We start from the raw sequence: 11,305 nt of genomic DNA, 5'->3' as shown, positions 1-11,305 counted from the left end.
AGGAACGAATACATGGGTCAATCAAGTTATACATATGATACCAGGAAAAAGCTCACAGTCGAGACAAAATGTCTTATGATGGGGAAGTTAGCATGTTATTATACAGCCAATGGAATACCTACCTAATTTTGTCTAATATTCTGTGTAGGTAATTTTTTACCTTCTACCTATTATTAGGGTACCGTACCCAAAGGGTAAAACGGGACCCTATTACTAAGACTCCGCTGTCCGTCCGTCCGTCCGTCCGTCCGTCCGTCTGTTACCAGGCTGTATCTCACGAACCGTGATAGCTAGACAGTTGAAATTTTCACAGATGATGTATTTCTGTTGCCGCTATAACAACAAATACTAAAAACAGAATAAAATAAAGATTTAAGTGGGGCTCCCATACAACAAACGTGATTTTTGACCGAAGTTATGCAATGTCGGGCGGGGTCAGTACTTAGATGTGTGACCGTTTTTATAGATAATGGTACGGAACCCTTCGTGTGCGAGTCCGACTCGCACTTGGCCGGTTTTTTTGTCATGTAAGATAGAGCCCGCTGAAGAGACTTTTTCGTTTTAGACCTCGCTTTTTAAATGTTAAGTAATTGCATTAAATTACATGTATACTCGTACGAATTCATAAAGAAGCCGTGTAGAGGCTCCGATCAAAATTATTGTTTTTATTTGCTTTCTTTCACCTCACAAGTAGACGACTCGAAAAGTAGGTACCTCTACTATAAAATCAAAATATGGAGTTCCGTTTAAACATGATGCAATCGAATTTTATCTTTGACAGTAATTGAATCGTTATGTAATTTTGAAAGCAGTAGTCAGTATTTAAAATAAATAGGGTAAATAAAATAAATATAATCACGTGGAGCTCAGGTCATATTACAAAATTATGTATTGTTAATTACAGACCATAATACTCGAAAAACTCAGTGAGGGATTCCGAAAAAAAGGTCTTCTTTGTCGCGGATAAGCTATCAAACGTTATCATGCCAAATATCGGCTTCTTAACTTTATCAGTACGTCTACCATCAGTTTTGACATTGACATATACGCTCACGTCTACGTAATTTACTTTCTATGTATCTCGTTCGTACTCGCATATGCGAGCAATAGTGCAAGCGAGATGTACAGAAAGTAAATTACGTAGACGTGAGCGTTATATCAATGTTAAAACTGATGGTAGAGGCTCAGAAGTGTTAAAAAAATAGTGTCACATACCCGTCACTTTTCTGAAATGCCCCAGTAAACTTACCAAAAACATGTATTACAACCATGTCATGTACCTAAAGCCTGACCAGTAATATATTTGGTTCTTCAAAAAAGGTTAGGAAATAGAGTTTGTGCGGAAAGAGAAGACTGTTGCCTTTTAAGTGGTCTATTTAGTATAGCGTAAGTGTCAGTGTGGGTGTTCTTTTCTCTGACAATTCTATCAATTTAAAATGATATTATTTGTATATTTTTTATTAGCGACAAATAGAAACTTAGAAACCCTGCTAAAATTTTAACTGTCTACCTATATCTATAATGAAGATCTTGAGATAGAGCCCGCTGACAAACAGACATCCAATGAATATTGAAATTTCGAGTTTAGGATTTTCAGAACCGAAATACACAATTGAAGAAACGCTTGTAGGTACCTACATGGAATCAAACGAAAAGAACAATCGAAATTAGTCAACAAATCAGTACGGGGAATTACTTATTATTGACTATTTACATTAATTACTTATTAGGTACTGAATATCTGATAATGTTGTGACAGACTATTATGTCCATATAAGTATAATATACTTTGATAACGAAGTAGGTATAACTGGAATGGAACCCTCTCGTTCTTCCGATAAACATGTCTAAATAATACTTAATATAATAATAATATCCATTTTGTATGCCTAGTTTGCGGGCTCTGTTTTGGGTAGATGTCATATTTATTTCTACAACTAAGAATAGCTCATTTATTGCTCAAGGCTTAAAGTCTAATTTTACTTGCTGTTTCCATGCAACACGTGGCGATTAACCGCGAATCTTTGTCCAATATAAATAGTTAATACGGTATAGTCATCTCATATGATACCTACTTCAAATGAAGTCGTGGGCGCCGGGTAGGCGTTTTATGTGAATTTAAACTCTAACTATAAAAACATAAGAGTGTAACTGACTGTATTACATTAGAATAGCATTGAGTCACCCACGTTCGCGTTGTGGTTTCATTCATGTCAGTGTGATCCGAACTGCGTTAAGCGCAGCGCTGGCTAAAGCCATGTCAAATACCAATGTTTTAAGAACTTGTTTATAATAAGTCAATGCAGTAGTACCTATATATATATTCGTATATATTACAATATGCACTACTTAGTTTTGTTTTTATTAAATACTTAAAGTGTAAAACACAAAACTGTGTTTTGATGTTTGTTGTTATTGAGCTAGGAATAATTGTGAAGTGTTGAAAATAGTATTTTTACCATTGGATTGCCTGGATTATTGCATAAACGTTGAAAAGGCGTGGTGAGTGCTGTAATTGAAATATTTATATTAATTGAAACAACGGGGAATAACTGTGGTCCTTGCTCGTTACGAGCGGCATCCAGATCGCGCGGGTTATCACGTTATGAGTTATGATAATTTTATTCCACACATAACTACATAGGTATAAACATGTTGATATCGAAAACACTGATACTCGACATGCTCAATGTATTTAACTTTTGTTCGTAATATTAAAGTGATAACCCGTTATCAATTTTTGTGACCCCAAGTTTTGAATTGATGCGAGGAATTTATCTCATTTGATTGATTCTGATCATTTTTCCTTAAAAATCGTAGCGTGGTTTCAATTAAGTTATGGTTTTATAAATTTATAATACAGTCCAGTAAGTATAGCAAGACCCCTCACAAATAGTTTTTGGGCCTTCTAGGTTCTTCTAGCTCCATAACCCCTTGATCGAGCCTGGTCAGAATTTAATGAAAAAATATAATGCCCTCAACTAAACGTTTAAAACCTCATTTCATTTAAATTAGAACAAACATACTTAAGTTATTGCGTAACAAATTATATCCTCTGACAGTTCAGTTTAAAACATCGAAATGCTGGGACGTGCCCCTAGACAGCCGTGTTATGTGTTGAATGTAAGAACTTCGCTTCTCTTCGCTCGCTCGTTCGATTAGCTGAAAGTTCAAGCTTGCATAGCTTTTACTGACTGACGAATGTGACGATGTTTTTCATCATGCTTGAAACCTTTACCGCAGTCAGAATTTTTACCCGAATATAATATTTAGTTGTTACAATTTATTAACTTAAAAGGAGGATTCGACACATCTAGACATACTGTACCAGCGTGTACCTATACCTAGATTTCATTAGAATAATTTTGAATTTTTGAATAATTTTTAGTCGAGAATTAATTATTCAGAATGAATTGAAACAAAATATGTAAGTATATTCAATTTCTATCAATAATCGATTATAACACTTTAAACTCTCGCGTTTTGTACACATATTTAATTACACAAACGGGTCTACCGCGATATAATTTCATTGTTTTTACCTTTAATTCCGACGTTTCAGCTGAGTTGCACCAGCTGTGGTCACGGAAAGACTGACGTCGACGTCGGAATTAAAGGTAAAAACAATGAAATTATATCGCGGTAGACCCGTTTGTGTAATTAAATATGTAATAATCGATTAGTCAAAACTAAGAAATAAATAGCCAAGTGCGAGTCGTACTCGCTGCCCAGGATTTTCGTTTATGTATCATACAATTTTTATTAAGTAGTTTCCGTAAGATCAACTCACGTTTGACCTTCTAATCTAATAGTTTTCCTGTAATATTTGGTAAAGAATAAATTGTTTGTAGATACTCAGTAGGTAAAATTTTAGGCCCCGTCGTTTTGGAGATAAGAGGGGGGCCTCGTATCTCCAATGACAGGGTAACGATATACAACTGATAATAAATGAAAGTTAAATATGTTTTCGTGATTTTTTCATTCGACCTTTTTTGGTTTCATTGGAGTCTGCCTTGCATATATAGTCTAGATTTTCCATGGTATTTGCCCTATACAAATGTATTAAACTACTGATAATAAATGTATATGTACAGCGTAGGCAGGACATAGCATGTTAAATGGAATTTTCTCTGAAATCAGACTGTTTTTACAAGCTTTTACATAGTTTCACCTGTCCCGTTGTCTGTAATCAAATCTCGCATGTGACCCACTTCCCGTTTTCCGTTGCAGCTGAAAATTCACATATATATTTTTATTACTTAAGGGGCCGGTATATGACGTTTTCGATTTAGACCTCACTTTGTGACCATAATTTGTTCAATAAATGTTTAATAATTGCATTACACGTATATTTGTTCACGAAGAAACCGTATACCGACTCTTCATGCCATTATATTTTTAATTTGCTGTTATTCTCTACAAATCGACACTAAAAGTATCAAAAAATCAAAATATGGAGTTCCGTTTGAGAGAGAAGCAAAACAATTTTGTCTTTGACAGTAATTGAATTATTCTGTGATTTTGAAAGCTAGATAATTCAACTACCAATTTATTATCGATTTATATTTTTACTCACAAAGACAACACAGAAATTCAATCTCAAATGTAAACTTTCGAACAATTTCCATACATTGACGACATCACTCAAAATTCTTCTTCAAGTCAGATGCCCGCTGGGGCTGCACCGGAGCACACGTATACTTCTTCAAATGAAAATGACAGCTTGATTTGCTTGCTTTTGACAATTATATTGACATTAACTCATATACGCACACGAGAAAGCATACCAGTAGATAGAGTCTGTGCGGAAAGAGAAGAGTCGTGGAATGTATGGAGCCCAATACATTCTACGACTCTTTTCTTTCCGCACAATCCGTAAATTGTATTTAAAAAAATAGGGTACATAAATATCAGCTCGCGTCTCATTTAAATTTGATTTGCTGTTATGTACGGGTCATAATGGTTGAAAACCGCAGTAAACTATCTTAAAACAATACGATTACAGTCGTGTTTAAGTATTATGTTCCTTCAAAACTCGCTTAAAATGAAAAAAGTTTAAAGACTCATCTTTACTGATTGGGATTAATTTTCATTATGCTGGTATTCATTTTGCGTCATTTTAAAAACGTATTTGACTTCAGGGCTATAACCGCGAAAATCGAAGTTCGCAAATTGCGGGCATTTTTCTCTGTCACTCAAATTACGCCTTCATTGGAGTAAAAGAGAAAGATCCCCGCCATTTGCGAATTTCGGTTTTCGCGGTAGCCCCTCTGTACGTCAATGAATTTTGATGACAATTGTAATCTTGTATTATATTATAGAACTTTTATCATAAAATATTGCCTATTAACAGGAAGCGTTATGTAATTCGTATAAGTAATACCTGAAAGTCTTGTACCTAGATCTGTAATACCATGGATTGCGACGAATAAATGATTATGATTATGCCGTTCGTTCCGTCTATATGTATAATGCGTGTACGTGCTGTTCTCTGAAAATCTGCAAGAAAAAATAACGGCTAGACCAGCACTAAGTACTAGCGAGTTTTTGCGGCTTTGGAGACCGAGATGAAGCTTACAGGCCAATACCGCTGTGGCGTGGTTATTGTTATGTATACCTATGTATAGAATGTTTTATAAATTTACTATAAAAAGCAATGTTTTATTTCGATTAGGTCTACATTTTGTGCATATTGCATATCTGAAGTATTTTCGTACTAAACTTGAAACTTTCGTTGAAACTAAATAAAATAATTATTCCAAATGTACAGTCACCTGCAATTTATGTTACACAACGAAGGCCGCAAAAATATCTGACACGATCTTATTTGTAGAACCATAAGAGCATGTCACATATTTTTGCGGCCTTCGAAGAGTAGGTACCGTCATTGTCACCAACTTTGCCCGCTTTTTTTTGAAAAAACACGAATTTCTCAAAAAAAAAATCATACCATATGACTTTTTTTTTGCTCAGCACGTCCATTGTGATCAAACGCATCAGTTTATTTGAAGAAAATTTTTTTATCGTGTTTTTTACCCATTTTTTGCGTTTTAGAGGGCGGGCAAAGATATTCGGGGTTTTTCGCCAACATTGCCCACGTCAATTTGGTATTCAAATACAGCTCGTATGATGATGATGTCTAAGGATCACTTAAAGGTTTTGGGCAATCCTACCATTCCCTGTTAATAACTTAGCATTTTAATGCTCAGCAAAAAACTCATTTAAAAAACTTTTAAATGAATTTGCTGAGCAATGCTGCCTACCCGTTTTTGCCCATTTCCATATAAGGCTCGCCTAAGCATTTTACAAAGGCTAGGGTTGTCACTTTTGAGAAAATCTGTTACAATAGTTTAATGGCCAAAAATATGATTTTTGCTGTGTTTTTCATTCTTTAACGGGATAAAACATCTAAATAAAGGATAATAAGACAAATTAAATACAGTATATATTTATAAACTTACTTTAGTGTACAAACATAACCTTCTTTCACTTGCGAAGTTGGGTAAATGGTTTACCCTTGAATTGCCGACAGACATTTCATCGAATGTTATTTCGAAGACAACGTTTCAAGTATTTTCATTTCATCGAAAAGTTATTGCGTCGAAGAATCGATAGTAGTAAATTATAAATCGGGGACTTTTAATTGGTACCTGAGTTATTTTGTATATAGTTTATATCGTGGTATTTCTTTACGGGTTTTCTTATTTCATTTTGGATTGTATTTAATAAAATTTATTTCAATTTGTAATATTTCGTTATCGAAACTAAACGCAATCATGTCAGTCGGCTCACTCTGCGTGATTATAGCTATGTGCTCTAATTTTGAAGATATAATTTTACAAGGCTGCCATTTCATTTTGGGAAAATTATAAATAGGTCGGTAACATTAATTTTACTTACTAAGCCGTTCATTTCGGTGTAGAATCGCAGTTCTAACCTAACCTAAACCTACTTTTATAGCCGTTCGTTTCTGTGTGGGATCGCAGTTCTAACCTAACCTAAACCTACTTTGAACGCCGTTCGTTTCTGTGTGGGATCGCAGTTCTAACCTAACCTAAACCTACTTTTATAGCCGTTCGTTTCTGTGTGGAATCGCAGTTCTAACCTAACCTAAACCTATTTTGAAAGTGTTCGTTTCTGTGTGGGGTCGCAATTCTAACCTAACCTAAACCTACTTTAAAAGCCGTTCGTTTCTGTGTGGGGTCGCAGTTCTAACCTAACCTAAACCTACTTTGAAAGCCGTTCGTTTCTGTGTGGGGTCGCAGTTCTAAGCTAACCTAAACCGACTTTGCTAGCCGTTCGTTTCTGTGTGGGGTCGCAGTTCTAACCTAACCTAAACCGACTTTGATAGCCGTTCGTTTCTGTGTGGGGTCGCAGTTCTAACCCAACCTAAACAGACTTTGATAGCCGTCAGTTTCTGTGTGGGGTCGCAGTTCTAACCTAACCTGAACCGACTTTGATAGCCGTTCGTTTCTGTGTGGGGTCGCAGTTCTAACCTAACCTAAATCTAAAATTCTTACAACAGAAAAATGTATAAATGTGTAGTATGTACGACATATAAAAATGTAAGTAAGTAAATATTCTTTATTGCACCAATAATTATACATTTTACATACATGTAAAACTACAAAGAAATTTTAACGGAAAAATAGAACCAGGTAACAACAGGCGGTCTTATCGCTAAAGAGCGATCTCTTCCAGACAACCTTTGGGTAGCAGGAAATGTAGAACTCAAACAAAAGTCAACAGGTAGTGCACGGATGTATTAAAGTAATACGTCGAACAAATTAATTGCAATGTTTAGTAGTTATGCCAATTTAAATAATTTGAAACGAATTAGCGATCAAGTAATATTCGTTGAATAGTATTTCTACGCATAAAGAAAAATTGAAATAAATAGTATATGAAACAAAATAACGCCAAACAATATTACTAGTACTAACGTTTCGATGAATCGTTGTCGATGAAATAATATTCGATGAAAAGTTTGTCGGCAAAACAAAGGTAGGTACACCAATTTTGTCAGAAATATAACCTATTTTCTACTAAAAATAGCAGGGTGGCCATAAATATTATAAATTTTTCAACATTAAGGAATTTGTTTAAAATTGTCGTTTTGGGCAAAGTTTTCCTGGAGGCAATGTTGGCGCTAATGACGTAACATATTATTGCAGGTGAGTGTACATAAATGTTTCGGTGATTTTGAGATTATTTTCCAGGTTACTTTACTAACAATCAAGTTATGCAGATACCGATTTCGTGAACGTATAAACTTAGTAAGGTACCGCTATTGTTTAGCGATACCGATTATTTTTAAAGATAAAACTATACCGGTTAAAATATAAAGATATTAAAATTACAGAAGGGCCAACCATTTTTTATAGGTGTACCTAAACCATAATTGGCCGAGCGTTAGCAAAGGTCTCTGTTTCAGCTTGGGCAAAAATGCTTTTGTATCTTCTCCTTTGCAGATCACATTTCTCAACTGATTCTCGTGAAAATTTGTAAGCAGGTTCGATAGAACTATTCTGTTTCGTTTTATCCGCCAAAATGGAATTGCCACCCTGCCGAAACTTCATTTATTTAAATTCCCATTGAATGGATTTTGCACCTTATGAAAAACCGTATAGAGTAGTAAATAACATTTTACATCTGACTTAATGACATCTTGTTTTATTCGCTTTAATTGTACAAAACGCGTATCTCGAGAAAGCAATATTAGGTAGTAAAACAGTCAACAATCAAATGAATTAAATAGGTACGTCACGTGTGACATGAACAGACAAGGAAAGCAAGATTAAATGCATTGTTTCTCTTTCATCTTTCAATGGAACGCTTTTACCCTCAAAGAAGGCCAGTGGTCAATACTAAACTAAAAGTCCAATCTTAAAAAACATGATGGGTCACTGACCTGTCCCAGTAAAGTGAGGTAGTGTGCGTGAAGTGCGCTTGTGTGTGAAATGGGGTAAATTGACAGAATCTGAACTTTTACCCACCGCTACCGTCGCCTTAAGTAAATGTTCCAAGCGGTGGTGGCCGAGTAGATATGACGCCCGACTTTCAATCCAGAGGTCGCGGGTTCAAATCCTGGCTCGTACCAATGAGTTTTCGGAACTTATGTACGAAATATAATTTGATATTTACCACTAGCTTTTCGGTGAAGGAAAACATCGTGAGGAAACCTGCATACATCTGCGAAGAAATTCAAAAGGTGTATGTGAAGTCACCAATCCGCATGGGGCTAGCGTGGGGACTATAGATAGCCCAAGCCCTCTCGCGCATGAGAGGAGGCCTGTGCCCAGCAGTGGGACGTATATAGGCTGAATTATTTATTTTTATTTTTATTTTTAAGTAAATGTTACATTTCTAAATAAATTCCTAAAAATATCTACAAACATTTTACGTGACAGCTGCTGTATACGAGTATACAAATAAACTGCTGTCATAGGGATCATAGTTGGACGCGCGAATTTCTCAGTAGTCTCTTTAATACAAGATGGGCAAATAAGAAATATACATTTTGTTTATTAAATTTTAACTACATATAGTAGTATAAGTTAAAAAAATATGAAGTACTTACTATTATTAATATTTTATTCAGTGTTGGCAAATATATACGGAACATAATGTCCGATAATTGTCCACCTCTAACAACAGGCAAATGTGAATCCTTTTCATCGCAATTTTCAGCAGTTTTCGCACATTTTCGGCGTTATCTTATTAACTATGTATCGAGTGTCGGTTTTAACTGTTTAAACTTCATCAGCTTGTTAACATAGACGCGTCATTTTAGATAGCCCCACTGAAATAAGTCAAAAGCTACAAAATTTGGGAATTTAGGTGCCAATCACTGTCACTGTTTCTCGAAATTAATCGAGCAAACAACGTGTTTTAAACAACACAGATATTTGAGTAAGATTTGCTTGCTGCTAGAGGTAGACATTTGGCAGAAACTATCTCCCTGATATTATGGCCAAACCTGAATGATGAAAAAATATTATATTATATAAAATTTAAAAACAAAGTGCACCTATACCTCTTATTTGCCCAACCTGTTATATTTCAAGAGTTCCCTCAAGTTCTCCCATCATTAGACACCATGATATCGGTACTAATATCGTCTTAAAGAAATCGGGAAACATTGGTACTTAAGTATGTAGAAATAACAAAGATCTCTGGACGAATTGAGAACCTACTCCTTCGGAATTATGAAGTCGGTTAAAATAGGCCTGACTTATTGTAAATAGCATCATAATGATATTATTATAGTTTTAAGGAATACGAGTAGGTGCCTACATGATTTTACAATGAAATAAATTCAATTAAATACATTCCGTACACGTCACGATCTCACCGTCATGAAGTCTGGTATCAGTCGTAATAATTGTATCTTGTTCCCAGTTTGCCGTAGTATATCATGTCAAGCTCGAAGCCATACGTCACCATCACAGAGCAGCCTGCGGGCAAGTCGCAGAGGTAAGATATGACCATACAATTTACACTAAGTAACTGTGAGTCTTATTCGCAGCGCTAAATCGCTAATCACACTTTGAAGCTGTATATTCTTGTTATGATGGTCGGGAAAATGGCGAACCTACTACAATTTAGAAAAAAATGTATAATAATCTTCCAGGTTTCGCTATTTAAGCGAAGTGGACGGCGCTCGGTCCGTGGGATCGATCCCGGGCGTGAGCAGCACGGCGGAGCGCAGGACCTACCCCACCATACGCGTCCACGGGAACAAGGGGCCGTTCGTGGTGCTCCTGTCGCTGCTCAATCCTCACAATAACTTGTAAGTAACTGATGGTGACGTGATAAGCATTTTCATAATCACAGTAGTTAAGTTTTACTATTACCTATTTACTTTTACTATTACCTGTTTGTTTGTGTGTATGTTTTTTTTTTAAACCCAAAACCGATTGTAATAAATATTATATGTACCTACATATCAAAGTACTTACGGTAAAGGCATATGAAAAAGAAAATGTTTGGAATGCATTTACATGTTTCTAGTCTAGAGTTGAAACGAAGATAGTTCCAGGATATAAAGTCTAACAACATTTTAATTATCTACGTTGGCCGTGAATCTGTTAAGGGGCCGGTATATGACGTTTTCAATTTAGACCTCACTTTGTGACCATAATTTGTTCAATAAATGTTTAATAATTGCATTAAATTACACGTAAATTTGTTCACGAAGAAACCGTGTACCGACTCTTCATGCCATTATATTTTTAATTTGCTGTTATTTTCTACAAATCGACACCAAAAGTGTCAAAAAATCTAAATATGGAGTTCCGTTTGA

General features: G+C 35.4%; 1 protein-coding gene across 2 annotated transcripts in view; it reads left to right on the top strand.

Moving 5' to 3' along the window:
- Positions 1-2,216: 2,216 nt before the first annotated feature.
- Positions 2,217-11,305, top strand: part of LOC134795088 (transcription factor p65-like) — an 81,970-nt gene continuing 72,881 nt past the window's right edge. For both annotated transcript variants that reach the window (XM_063766925.1, XM_063766931.1), the window contains exons 1-3: positions 2,217-2,502; positions 10,402-10,476; positions 10,634-10,792. In XM_063766925.1, coding sequence (XP_063622995.1) covers positions 10,418-10,476; positions 10,634-10,792 — 218 coding nt within the window. In that variant the 5' untranslated portion in view covers positions 2,217-2,502; positions 10,402-10,417. The remainder of the gene's footprint in view (positions 2,503-10,401; positions 10,477-10,633; positions 10,793-11,305) is intronic.

This window comes from Cydia splendana, chromosome 1 (assembly GCF_910591565.1).
Source record: "Cydia splendana chromosome 1, ilCydSple1.2, whole genome shotgun sequence".
NCBI lineage: Eukaryota > Metazoa > Arthropoda > Insecta > Lepidoptera > Tortricidae > Cydia > Cydia splendana.
Note: the sequence above shows the minus strand (reverse complement) of the source record. Positions and strands in the feature narration are given on the sequence as shown.